This window comes from Colobus angolensis, unplaced genomic scaffold (genome assembly GCF_000951035.1).
Source record: "Colobus angolensis palliatus isolate OR3802 unplaced genomic scaffold, Cang.pa_1.0 Scaffold8, whole genome shotgun sequence".
Classification (NCBI taxonomy): domain Eukaryota; kingdom Metazoa; phylum Chordata; class Mammalia; order Primates; family Cercopithecidae; genus Colobus; species Colobus angolensis.
This window is the reverse complement of record NW_012121820.1, coordinates 11,053,135-11,066,502: the sequence shown is the minus strand read 5'-3', so window position 1 is coordinate 11,066,502 and position 13,368 is coordinate 11,053,135. Positions and strand designations below refer to the sequence as shown.

At 44.5% G+C, this 13,368-nt stretch overlaps 1 protein-coding gene and 1 long non-coding RNA gene across 2 annotated transcripts in view; one reads left to right on the top strand and one right to left on the bottom strand.

Moving 5' to 3' along the window:
* The window catches only part of PTPRT (protein tyrosine phosphatase, receptor type, T), a 714,397-nt gene that overhangs the window by 615,298 nt on the left and 85,731 nt on the right, over positions 1 to 13,368 (bottom strand). Inside the window, exon 3 of the mRNA XM_011929203.1 lies at positions 729 to 1,022. Coding sequence (XP_011784593.1) covers positions 729 to 1,022 — 294 coding nt within the window. The remainder of the gene's footprint in view (positions 1 to 728; positions 1,023 to 13,368) is intronic.
* LOC105502481 lies at positions 8,334 to 11,694 on the top strand. Its single transcript, XR_001000345.1, has 4 exons — positions 8,334 to 8,686; positions 8,800 to 8,914; positions 9,001 to 9,165; positions 10,332 to 11,694. It is a non-coding gene; the product is annotated as an uncharacterized LOC105502481 (long non-coding RNA).

Below are 13,368 nucleotides of genomic sequence, written 5' to 3'. Positions count from 1 at the left end.
TTCCAGAAACAATTCAGAGATACTGTGAGAGCCAGGAGGCATTTAAGACACGGTTGGCAACAGGAGCCCCTCGGAGACAACTCTAGAATCGGGAACCATCAAGAAAATTGTCAAAACCAAGAGTCACAGGCCCAGCTCAGGGAGCCTCAGGAACAATGTTAGAATTAGAAACACATTAAAGATACAACCAAAACCAGAAGCCCCCAAGGACATAGTCTAAAGGAAGCCTTCAGGGTGCATAGTCAGAGCCAGGAGCCCTCAGAGACACAACCAGAGCCAAGAACCCTCAGAGACACAGAGCCAAGAACCCTCAGAGCAACACGGCCAGGGCCCTCAGAGACACAAAATCAAGAGCCCTCAAAGACATTCTTAGCATTAGAAAGCCTCAGACATACAAACGGCACCAGCAATTCTGGGAGACACAGAGCCAGTGTGTCTCATCAGAAACACTATTAGATCCAGGAACCTCCCACGACCCAGCTAAAGTCAGGAGCTTCTCAGAATCACAGTCAGAGCTAGAAAGCCCCCAGAAATGCAACCACAGCCAGCAGGTCCTCTAAAAAAAAAAAAAAAAAAACCAAAACCTTGATCCTTTTTATCCTCAATAGGAAGCACATTCACATTCAAAGAAAATTAGGAATTATTTGTCACAGGAAGGCGAGAGGATGGCCAGTCTTGGCAACAGCACAGCCTCTCATAATGGAGCCTGGAAAAAAGAAAAATCTTACCTGCACACTTGGTCCTGGTGGTGAGGGGAGGCCCTGGTGGTCCGGTACCCCCCTCACCTGGTCGTGTGAGGAGCACTCGGATCTCATACTCAACGTCGGGGTCCAGATGCCACAGCTTGTAGTTGGGAGAGTCAACTATGTGGGTCTCTGCCCAGGTGCCTGTGGTGGTGCGATATTCCACTTCCTTCAGGATGATGGGGCCATCCCCGATGATGGAGTTGGCATTTGGCTTGATCCACAGGTATGTGGCCCCCACAGCCAGCAGCTCTGGGGGAGCAATGGGCGTGGGAGGCTCTGTAAGACAAGCAATCAACAAAGGATTGTCAGACTCAAATGATTTACAGAGCAGACTCCGAGCACGTGATGACAAGGCACAGAATTCACAACATAGCCACAAAAAATCGTCAGAAAACCTTTTGGATTTTATTTTATTTTATTATTTTTATTTTACTGTTTTGAGATGGAGTCTTGCTCTGTCATTCAGACTGGAGTGCAGTGGGGCCATCTCGGCTCACTGCAACCTCTGCCTCCCTGATTCAAGCAATTCTCATGCCTCAGCCTCCCAAGTAGCTAGGATTATAGGCGCCTGCCACCACAGTTGGTTACTTTTTGTATTTTTAGTGCAGATGGGGTTTCACCATGTTGGCCAGGCTGGTCTTAAACTCCTGACTTCAGGTGATTCACTCACCTCAGCCTCCCAAAGTGCTGGGATTACAGGCATGAGCCACCACGCCCAGCCTGAAAACCCTTTTAAAATCCCATTCATGCCCTCCTTTAAGGGTTTGCATGTAAGTACCTGAATCAGTATTTCTTCAGTAGCTATATTCAACACCTACCTTATCTCCTTATTTAAAGGCACGAAAGAAAGAAGGCCATGTGAGGAAATGGTTTTCCCAGAACACAGCAAAGCTGCTGGGTGAATACTCTGTTTTCTAGCCTCAAAGGAAAACCTACTTTTGCTGAAGTGAAGTTTGGCACAAAACCCAGGGGAGCCTAAGGTCTATAAACATTTCTTACACAGAACACATAGATCGTTAGTGGAAGTTCTTTCCAAAGGGTGATAAGAGCCTAAGCAGAAAAAGAATGATGGCACAGCAAGAATTCAGCTTCTGCCTCAACCCCAGCAGGTTTCTTCCAGCAGAGAAAGTCATGGGTCACAGCGGACTCAGCAGGAATGAGGGGTCAAAGGAAAAGTCGTGCTGAGTTTTCTTGCATCTGCTCTGTGCTGCCACCTCTCTTCCACTGAGTTCCACACAGTCAGCTAAGTAGACTAAAGGTTCAGCAGGCATGGATTGTGGCCTCTTCCTTGCAATTATTAGCCCACGGCAAAGCTACAAAAATTAACGCTTATCTTGTACTTCTTATGTACTTTAAAATCTCACATATATCATTTCATGTAATTCTTGGGACAATATTATCATCTTCACTTTAATGGAGAAAAACAAAACAAAAAACAACAAAACAGAGAACCTAAGAAATCAGGTCACCTAACCAAGGACATGGAGAAGGTGGCGTAAGATGAAACTACATCTGCATGACTTCCTGGACCACCCTGCACCAAGGCTGCCTCTTAATATTCACCTTTAAAAAAATGGAACTGAATATATTGGTTATTTTTATTTGTAGTAAAAATGGCAGAACAATAAAGAAAACGGAAGACAGAGAAAATATGAGATGAAATAGAAGAAAATTGAGAAAAATGGAAGAAAGAAAATATCTCTACCATCCAACATAGCCATTTTTATTCCTCCATGTTCCATTCCAATGTTTATTTATGTATTGACACATTTTTTTGTGTGGTTCATTGTAAATTCATTTTTCTTCCTTCACTTACATTGTAAGGATTTTTTTTTGCACACACTGCTCGAGCTTTGTCATCACTGTCTTTAATATTTATAGAACAATCCATCAGGTTACCACACTAAGCATTTGCTGATTGCTGGACACGTGAGTTGTTAATGTTTTGCTAGGATAAATAATGCTACAATGAACATCTTTGTGCAAATGACTTCAGTCTGTCTTATCTTATGTTTTCTTAGGACCAAGGGTATGAACAAAAGGAAATGAAGAGTAGAGCAAGGAAGAGGAGAAAGGGGAGGCACAGAGGAGGCACATGAGGGTGGAATACAATGTGCATTTGTTTGAGAACATCTCACTTGTAGAGGGCCTCTGGTTTATTCGCATGGATAGAAGGCAGGTACACATTTTAGCTTGGAACTCAGGTAAGGGCTTTGAGATAGAGATGCACTCAGCACTTCCCTTCTAATTAATTACCTAGAAGCAAAGATTCTCTAGAAACAGAATAATTGCTAGGAAACAGAGGTGGACAATATTTTCTCTGCGTGACTCGAAGCAAATCTTAAGGGACAACTCCAGATTGCCTCTATTATAGCCTGCCATTTGGTCAGAGAAGGAAATTAAGCAGATTAGTCAAGCTAGATGCTTTTCTTTACAAAGCCATGGAGGTTATTACTCAAGACCTTATTATCTCAAAGGTGTTTGCAAATTGATTTTTGGATAATTTGTTGCAGGTAGAGAAGTTAGGTTGGCAGGCAGATAATTTCTGAGCTCATCCTTTGCGCATGTTAAATATATGGACCCTTTGATTGTCATTATCAACTCTACAGAGCTCCCATCAGTCTCCAGTGAGGCCTCAGGGGTGATATTTTGCAGTTCTCTGATGCCTCTGCCCAATTCCTTAACATAATTATTCACAGACTAGACCTCTACAGAATTAAGAGCAGCAGACTTCAACAGTTTGGGTGCTGAGGGAGTGGCCCCATTTAGTTCTCTTCCATCGACTTTTCACCATGGTTTTCTGCTCTCCTATTTCAGACAGCAGTATTCAATTGCTGACCACCAGAAAGAAAATAAAGTATTAAATCTTTCCAAATGGTTAGCTTCTTTTCATGTATTTCTAATGGCATGTGCAAGTACAGTAACAAACATCCCCTTGAGCATATAAATGTCCCTATCTCAAATGACTTGCGACTTCACACATTTGTGTGCAGATTAGTCACGTGGTTACCTCTCCGTCCATCCCCTCAAGAATAGACCACATAAGTTTAATCACAGTGTTTCCTCTATGTGACACCAGGGAAGCCATCAGATTATTGTCTGCTTTATTCTTTTCTTTTTCAGTGGTCTATTGTTTTATAATTGGCATTGTTTAGAAGGCACAGGTACTGGTGGTTCAAAGAGAGAGAGAGGCAAAAATATAGCACAGAATGATTTTTTTGGTAAGCAGCACATTATTTTACAAATACATAGAAAAAGCCCATCTATTTACATCAGTTCTCTATCTCTAAGATGAACTCTTCAAGAAGACAGTATAGGAAATGTACAGGGTCATCCAGGCCAATGGCCAGAGTCATCAGGAAGGAAAAGGAAACCCCTGTGTATCTCATTTGCCAGACAGAGCACTGTGCGCATGAAATCTATTGCAGCCAAGTAAATCAGTGATAACGAAGTATAATAAAGTCATGATGGGGGTGGCAGAGGCATTTTTGAAGCCTGTGAAATGACCTAATCTGGTCTAGAGGTTAGGGAAGCTCTCGCAGATAGTGCTTAGGGGAGTGTTCTGCTGGGACTGCTCATATTGAGTCCATGAACAAAGAAAAACTCCTGGGGGTCTCCTAGTTCTGAGTTACCTGGGATAGACTGGTAAACAATTAAGACGATGTTCCCTGGACACTCATTCATTCACTCATTCTATGAATGTCGAGTCCCTGCTGCTGGTCACACACTGTCCCAGGTGCAGACACAATCTTGGCTGCATGGAGCTTACCTTCCAGCCTTCACTCAAGGATTGACACAGAGAAGTCAGGAGAGAAGGAAGCTGACTCAGAAGATGTTGAGAAGGAGGGCATCTGAGAATGGAGAGGCCCTGGGAGCCAGACCTAGGTAGGAGCTTATGGATCCATAAAGCGATACACATATACAAAATGGATTACTGCTCAGTGAGAAGAAATGAACTAGCTGCAGACGCAGACACACACAGCAACATGAGTAAATCTCAAAAAAAAATTCATGCAAAAGAAAAATAAAAGAAGAATGCATGATGACCCCACTTATGTGAAACGTTCAAGAACAAGCAAAACTGCTCTATGGTGATAAAAGCCAGAAGCATAGTTACCTAGCAGGCAGGTACTGACTGGGACAGAGCCTGAGGGAAGTTTCTGGGATGTTAGAATGTTCTCTATATGTTGATTTGGGTAATTAAATAACAGAAATCAAAAAACAGTGTTACTATAAGGGACATGACTGCCTGAAAGAAGGCATGAGAAAAATTTGGGTGGTTATAACCATTTCTGTATCTTAACCAGGGTTATGTAAGACTCATCAAACTGTGAACTTAAAACATAAGTATTTTTATGTATATAAGTGATACCTTAAAAGTTAAAAAAAAAATCACAAAAATATGGATATGTGACTCACTAGGTGAAGAGAATGCCACTAATTACTTGAAACTGAGCCCCAGAAAATTGGGAGAAAATTAGCCTTTACTTCTATACCATTCCCTCCTATCAGCACCATCAGATGCTTGAATTCCTAATAGTTTTCCTAATAAGAGGTTGTTCAGGCACACACCAGTTTCTTATCCATGAGCCTTTTCACATCTAACACAACCAACGCCCTCTCCTTACCAGACTCCACAGCATCATCTGTGCAAAGCCAGGAGTAAGTATTTAACATCTGATGGCACCCTCTGCTCATGAAGTTTGCAACCAGACTAAGGAGGAGGAAGTCTTGCCTTCAGGGAGCTGAGGCCTGAGCTGGGTGATGACATCAGTGCCTTCCAGCCAGGCATCAAAGCACTGCGAGGACAAGGATGCCAGGAGCCATCCATGAGGCCTGGGCAGCAGCAGCCCTGAGCTTCCAAGGCTCTCCTTCAACATGTAGATGGTGAAGTGACCCCTTCATGTAATTCTGCCTCATCCTCAGGCAGCAATCTCCAGAACAATTCTGTCTTTCTTTTCCCTGCTGTGAGCACTTGTAACAGTTTGACTCCCCAGAAATTCCCACAGAGAGCAAAAGTGTTTCAAATAGCTAGAGACAGAGCTGTGCGCATGTATTGTCAGCTCCAGACAGAAATCAAACATTTTGAGAAAAACCAAATGTTACTGAGATGTGAAGTGAGCCTTCATATGATTAAGGTGAGCATAACCTGGCCTCCAACACTTTCCACCACATGCCTCACCCTACCTGATCACCGTTTTAATTGCATTTCTATTTACTGACCCTCTAGGTCTGTGGGAATGCCTCCACCCACCCAACCCTAGCCACCAACACAAGCCCGTTCATACACAGACAGAAACACAATTGTGCCATTCTCATTTCCAGACTTCTTTTGTCTGTGCCATTTTTCCCAACTAGAATGGCTTTCCTTTTACTTTTTTGTTTGTTTGTTGTTTTGTTTTGAGACAGTCTTGCCCTGTCACCCAGGTTGGAGTGCAGTGGTGCCATCTCGGCTCACTGCAACCTCCACCTCTTGGGTTCAAGTGATTCTCCTGCCTCAGTCTCCCAAGTAGCTGGGATTACAGGCACCTGTTACCATGTACAGCTAATTTTTGCATTTTTAGTAGAGATGTGGTTTCGCCATGTTTGCCAGGGTGGTCTCGAACTCCTTATCTCAGGTGATCCACCCGCCTCAGCCTCCCAAAGTGCTGGGATTACAGGTGTGAGCCACCGTGCCCAGCCTTCAATTATTTTTAACTAAACCATGCTGATTTTTCTTTTCAAAACTGCTTCATCATGACTTACTCTCATGTAGCACAGGGCTAGGCACAGAGTAGATGTTCGATGCTGATTAGACTTTCTACGATTTATGTGCAACGCTGTTTTCATACAATAATGGACTGAGGATCAAAAAGGACTACCTTGGGGCCAGGCTCCAAGCTTTCCTTGACCTTGGCTTACCAGATGTGTGACTCTACTCAATCTTCATGGTCCTCAAATTTATTTTACCTTGACAATGAAAGATTCAAGTCATAAAAGTCCCTAAATTCTCTACCAAGGGCCACAGGGATTCTAGGTATACCCACTGACTACCCTAACAGTGAGCAATCAGCAGTAGCCCAGGCTTCTCATTCCTCCCTGGCTTGGGCTCAGGGTCCTTGGACACAACGTAAGTAAATATAGCATCAAATCCTCCAGTAGGTGCCAACTAGAATAAGTCTTTGTTGGCCAGGCACGGTGACTCATTCCTGTAATCCCAGCACTTTGGGAGGCCAAGACGGGAGGATCACTTGAGGTCAGGAGTTTGAGACCAGCCTGACCAACATGGTGAAACCCTGTCTCTACTAAAAACACAAAAATTACCTGGGCATGGTGGTGGTCACTTGTAATCCCAGCTACTCAGGAGGCTAAAGCAGGAGAATTGCTCGGACCTGGGAGGCAGAGGTTGCAGTGAGCCAGGATCATGCCATTGTACTCCAACCTGGGCAACAGAGTGAGAGACTCTGTCTCAAAAAAAAAAAAAATTAGTCTTTGTACCCTAACCAAACATACAGCTGATGGTCAATAAACATCTGATGTCTTATTTGAATGGGTAGAAAAAATATTTGATAAGTTTTCCCAAAGTAAGAGGTTGAGGGTGGCAACAAAGAGATGAAAAAGGACAAGAAGTAGGATGTTGTAGAGAATACTGAATGCACCTCTAAGCAAAGGATTGGAAGTATTTAGGGAGAAGACATCAAACAACTGACAGAGAGCAACAATCAAAGACATACGTAAAGAAAACTTCTCTGAAATACCCAAAGGCTCGAGTTTGCAGACTCTGAAGAGCTCAGTGGGTTCCAGGCAAAATCAATGATGAGACTTGAGCTTAAGTACATACTGGCAATATTTTTGAAATACAAAACTAAAGAAAAATTCCTATAAGCCTTCAGAAAAAAAACAGATATCCATCAAAACAAAATAAAAAGACTAAAAACTCTGGTTCCATGCTTTATCATTACAATTTCAAACACAGGGAAGTGATGAGGAAGATGATGAGAATAATCACAAATAACATCATGGGGCCGCTCCTGTGTACTGCACACTTTCAGACACCTGTGACTGCCCTCAGTGCTCTACCGTATTGATTCATTTAGTCCTCACAGCAACTTTATGGATGGGTAGATACTCATCCAGAGTCAAACAATTAGTCATTCAAAAATCCAACACTGAGGCCAAGGCAACCTGCCCCCCGGGTCTGCACTCCTAACCATTATGATAAAGACAATGGTACATTATGATAAAGACAATGGTACACACGCAAGGTCTTAAGGGGGATGTTTTCAGTCCCAAGAGTTTTATAGGAGGTTAGTTGTGGTACATTTTCAAAGCCAGCAGAAAAATGCTCTCAGTTTCTGAAGAACACAGAAAATAAAATGCAATGTACTTGCCTTCCCTTGGAGAAAAACTGCTTGAAGATATACCCTAGTCCACCTTGTGATGGATCAAAATCACAACCTCTAGCATGGGGGAATTGTGATATAAGAAAGATCAGTCCTATGAGATGGTTAGCTACCACAAGACCCTCCTTCCTCAGATGTGAGTCCAGTAGAGGAGCGTGATCTTGTGCCAGGCTGAACTGAATACATAGCCCAATCTGTAAGAAGGGGCAGAATGGCATGCTTTCATCCACACAGCATTTTGGGAATGCTTAAAAACAAGCAATTTCATTATGAATGGTTAACGTTAGCTTTGGCCATCATCCTGAAAAGGGACATCATAAATTCCTATGAGAAAAGGAATCTCTCCTTTACTTTGCTGAACTAAATTCAACAAACAAATCTCATCTACCTAAGCTTAAAACATCTAGATTTAAATACATGAAAATGTTGACGTTTTTCTTATGGTTGTGAGAATATAAGTACTATTTTTCCTTTATTCTGTTTCTTCTTTGATTTTTTTTACAAATGCCTAGTAAACCTGCATCAGTTGCTTATTGTAAATATAAGCATTTGAAATAGGTCGGGTTTTTATATATTTCAAGCTTTCACATCTGGATGCGACCTCTCTTGCAGTTCTATGCTTCCGATCACTTGGAGTGTTTAGCAATCAGTCTCCCCTCCTATCTGCCCAGGTAGCAGGAGTCAAGAGCCACGACTACATCCATTTTCCCAGCAAGTTCCTCACCAACAGCTCACTAGCAAGGAGACACCCTGGCTACCTCTGGGAGCCCCTCGAAGGCTTCCACTGTGAGTTGACACTTGACTTTCAGATAATCCTCTAACCATTGCAAACAAACAGTACTTTACCTGTTTCCTCATCTTTCTCTCTATAGTGACAACACAAAGCAGACAGTACTACTCCCATATTACCGATGAGAACACCAAGGTTACCTAGAAAGCAGCTGTGTCAATACCGCCTGCTCTGTGGCTACAGGCATTGCACTTCCCACCCACCCACAAGCCCTGGTGTTACCACTCCCAGGAGCAGCCCTTACCCAGTGAGGGATAGAAGATGGCGGATAAACATCCAGGTTTCCTTGACCCCTAGTGGGACAATGGGGTGGCTTTATTCAGTCTTTTAGATGGCCCTTGGTGGGACTGAGCACCAGATATCCTCTCTAGCACTACCAGTTCATAGTGTACTCCTTTTGTTGTTGTTGTTGAGACAGAGCCTCACTGTGTCACCCAGGCTGGAGTGCAGTGGCGTGATCTCAGCTCACTGCAGCCTCCGCCTCCTGGGTTCAAGCTATTCTCCTGCCTCAGCCTCCTGAGTAGCTAGAACTATAGGTGCTACAGGCACGGGCCTCCATGCCCAGCTAATTTTTTTGTATTTTTGGTAGAGATAGGGTTTCACCATGTTGGCCAGGATAGTCTGGATCTCCTGACCTTGTGATCTGCCTGCCCTGCTAATTTTTTGTATTTTTAGTAGTGATGGGGTTTCACCATGTTGGCCAGGATGGTCTGGATCTCCTGACCTTGTGATCCGCCCACCTTGGCCTCTCAAAGTGCTGGGATTCCAGGCGTGAGACACCATGCCCCCTCCAGGGCACAGGATTAAGAGGTATTTCTGGGATTCCAGGCATGAGCCGCCGCACCCAGCCCACAGTGCTGGGATTCCAGGCGTGAGCCGCCGCGCTAGGCCCACAGTGCTGGGATTCCAGGCGTGAGCCGCCGCGCTAGGCCCACAGTGCTGGGATTCCAGGCGTGAGCCGCCGCGCTAGGCCCACAGTGCTGGGATTCCAGGCGTGAGCGGCGGCGCTAGGCCCACAGTGCACTCTTTATGGGGCTTTCTTTCTTCTCAATCTCCCTTCCTCTCCTCCTTACCAATGTTCCCTACAACTTAGAGAAACTATTTGCAAATCCACGCTAAAGGATCTGTTTTTAGGGGAAATCCAGCCTAAGATATTATGAAAACCAGGGAAAGTTACTTAACCTCGTTGTGTCTCAAATGCCTCATCGGTAAAATGGGGATCTAGTAACATCTTCCTCACGGGAGTTGCCATAAAGATTGTATAAAGTATTAGAGTCGACACTTTAGAAGAGTTCCTACACATAACAAGTAAACTGTCTTCGCTACATCATCCTCCTCCAAACCAGCCACCGATGAGCCATTCAGCTGTCAGTGAGAACCTTAACTGATACTCTCATTTTGTGCCCCCCACAGAGAGACACAAAGATCCCATCAAATGCATTCCCCTTCCTGTGTCAGGATAAAGAGAGTCTACAGTAATGTCAGTGTGTACTCCTGCCAAACCTCCCACCAGCAAATCAATTTAAGAGCTCAGCCTTAGTCTACTTAACACCATCATGTCACAACCAGTGAAGTCATTCAGAAATGCGTAATTCAATAACGACTTAGCACCAGATGAGGTTTTATGATCCGCAACACTCTGTCTGCCCCGGCTCCCATTTATCCCCCAACACCTCAACATTTTCAAGATTACTCTTTGCTGGGCCACTTCCCAAAATTAAGAGCAGAGTAATCATTCTAGAAGAACCTTCCTTTCCTTGCCTGCTAATCAGGAGACCTCAAAAAGCATGAATCAAGAGTCTGTCACCTCCAAACAGGGGGCTAGGAGAAGCTGGATTCTAAAGCTTTGGAATCAAAGGCCATGCTTCAGGAGCACCTTGTTCCAGGGCAGCATGGGTTCACAAATGGGCACTCTTCTCTCCCCTCCCCCACCTCGGCCAAGCAGCTCTGCTATGAAGAATGGGTGAAAAAAACTCCTGCCTTATCCAGTTTGGATCTTTGAGTTCCAGAGACAACCACGTCTGTACACCCACAGGATGGTGAGAACTGTTATTATTACTATCATGTGGCAAGGACAAATAACATTCTCATAACATTCACTGTGTGCATGGCTCTATTTCCGATTTACATACAAACTCGTTTATTCCTCATATCACACTGGAAAGTAAGTACTATTCTAGTATGCATTTGCAGATGAGGAAACTAAAGGAGTGTGCTAGTATTCAGCTCTGGTCTTTTTGCTTCAAGCCTACCCTGTTACATGAGTTATGTAATTCTGGAGCTGGGACCCCACTAACGACACCTCTAAACTACCTTGCCAGCTGGCTTTGGTCCAGTCCTAGTGATGGGAGACTTCAGATGGAGACTGGGATGCTGGAAGAAGGAAGAAGATGCTCTCTTTCTGTTTCAAGGTCCTTGTAGCATCACTCCAGCAACAGGGGCTGCTACGCTCCAGGCCTGAATCTCTTCTGGTCTTCCCAGCACCTATGGTACAGTCTCTTTTTGAAGGAACTAACAGAACCTAGGCCATGCCCCTTACAGCTGCAGTACAATCTGTGGGGTCCCCTTCCTCAGAGGTCTCAGAATCAGCCCCGCTGTGCTCCTCCTACAGACTTCTAGGTACCATAACCCCTCCTATTCCTTTTTGTTACCCCAGTGCCAGGTGTGGTCGCCACTTCCTGCCATTTTTGGCTACCTTAGCATCCCATTTTTGCACTAACGGCCTTTATTCACTGTGTAACAGATTTCCTTCAATAAAAACCCTCTGTTTGAAATACCTGTTGTGATTTAGGGCTTCCCTCCTAGACCCTGATTTATATCAATAGATATTATAATTATTTTTATTTTTCACATGAGGAGACTAAGGTACAAACTGCCCAAGGTCATGTGGCTAGTTAGTGAGTGTGCTGGGATACTCAGGCTGTCTTGCTCTAGAGGCCATGATTTTAACTCACACACTGAGCTGATGCCCCACTGTTCTCAGAACCCTGCTCAGCAACACAGTGAGGCAGGTACATGAAGGCTGGGGGACACCATACTTTGCCTAACAAACAAGTAATGAGGGCTGACTCTGCTATGTTTTGGGGATGTGGAGTCAAAGCAAGTAACTGTCTCTACCCTAGAGGAGACCAAGAGACTAGGGAAGGATGTGGAAACCAATGAGCTACAGAAGAAAGTGATACAGGCTGAGAAGTGGCAGGGCCAGAGTCCTGTGGACTCATACAGGTGTGTGGTATTGATACAGACAGGAGACAGGGAAGTACTGGGTAGAAGAGGGTGGTTCCCCAGTAAAGGCCCCACCCTCAAACCTGAAGACCCATGGCCCTAAGTCAGGACAGACATTTCTGTTTTTGCATCCAAAAAGTTGCCTTTTGGCCCACCACACCTCCAGTCCTGCCCCCATATAAACCCAAGACCTTAGTGGGCACACACACAAGTGGCTGAACATTGGAACCAGCAGACCAGTGACAACGGAACAATGTGGCAGAGAAAGACAGAAGAGAAAGGATGTCTGGACACTGAGGGGAGTTCAGCTGGGGGCAGTCAGACAAGAATCTGCCACTGGGCAGCCTGACTCCTGGGAAAGACCACCTTCCCAATCCATCCTCCCCTTCTGGCTCCCCATCCATCTCACTGAGAGCCACCTCCACAGATAAAACCTTGCATTCATCATTTGAGCCCACATGTGATCCAATTCTTCTGGTATAGTGGACAACTGAAGGAGCGAGCCACACTCCCGTTTCACGTCCTGCAAGGGAGATAAGGAAACTCTCCCATTTCAATATCATACACAGAATAGTGGCCCCAAAAGATGCTTGAGTCCTAATCCCCAAAACTTATATAGACTCCAAAACTTATATAGACTCTGAAGCTGTGATTAAGTTAAGGATCTTGAATAGGGAGAGTATCCTGGATATGCAGTATCCTGGATAAGTGAAGAAGGGAGGCGGGAGAGTCGGAGAGAGCAATTGGAAGATGTTATGTTCTGGCTGTGAAGATGGAGAAAGGGACCAATAGGCAGGGAAAGCTGGTGACATCTAGAATCTACAAAACGCAAGGGAATGAACTCTCCCCTAGAGTCAAAGGAACACAGCCCTGCTAACCCATTTTAGAGTTCTGACCTCCAATGCTATAAGATCATAAATATGTGTTGTCTTAGACCACTAACTTTGTGATTAGGTACAGCAGCATTAGAAAACTAATACAAGGGGAGATACCTAAATTAGATGGAGGATGTTAGGGAAGGCTTCCTAGAGCAAGCAAATCATGACCTTGGTCTTGAAGGAAGGGGAGAGTCTAATAGGCACAAGGGTGGGGTTATTCACAAAGACAAGACTGGGTCATGCAGGGATGGTATGTCCTCCTGAAACACAGGTGATGGGGAGCAAAAAGGCAATCAGAGAAGTCAAAAGGGACCCAGTCAGGAATGGTCTTCCTCCTGAAGCTGTGT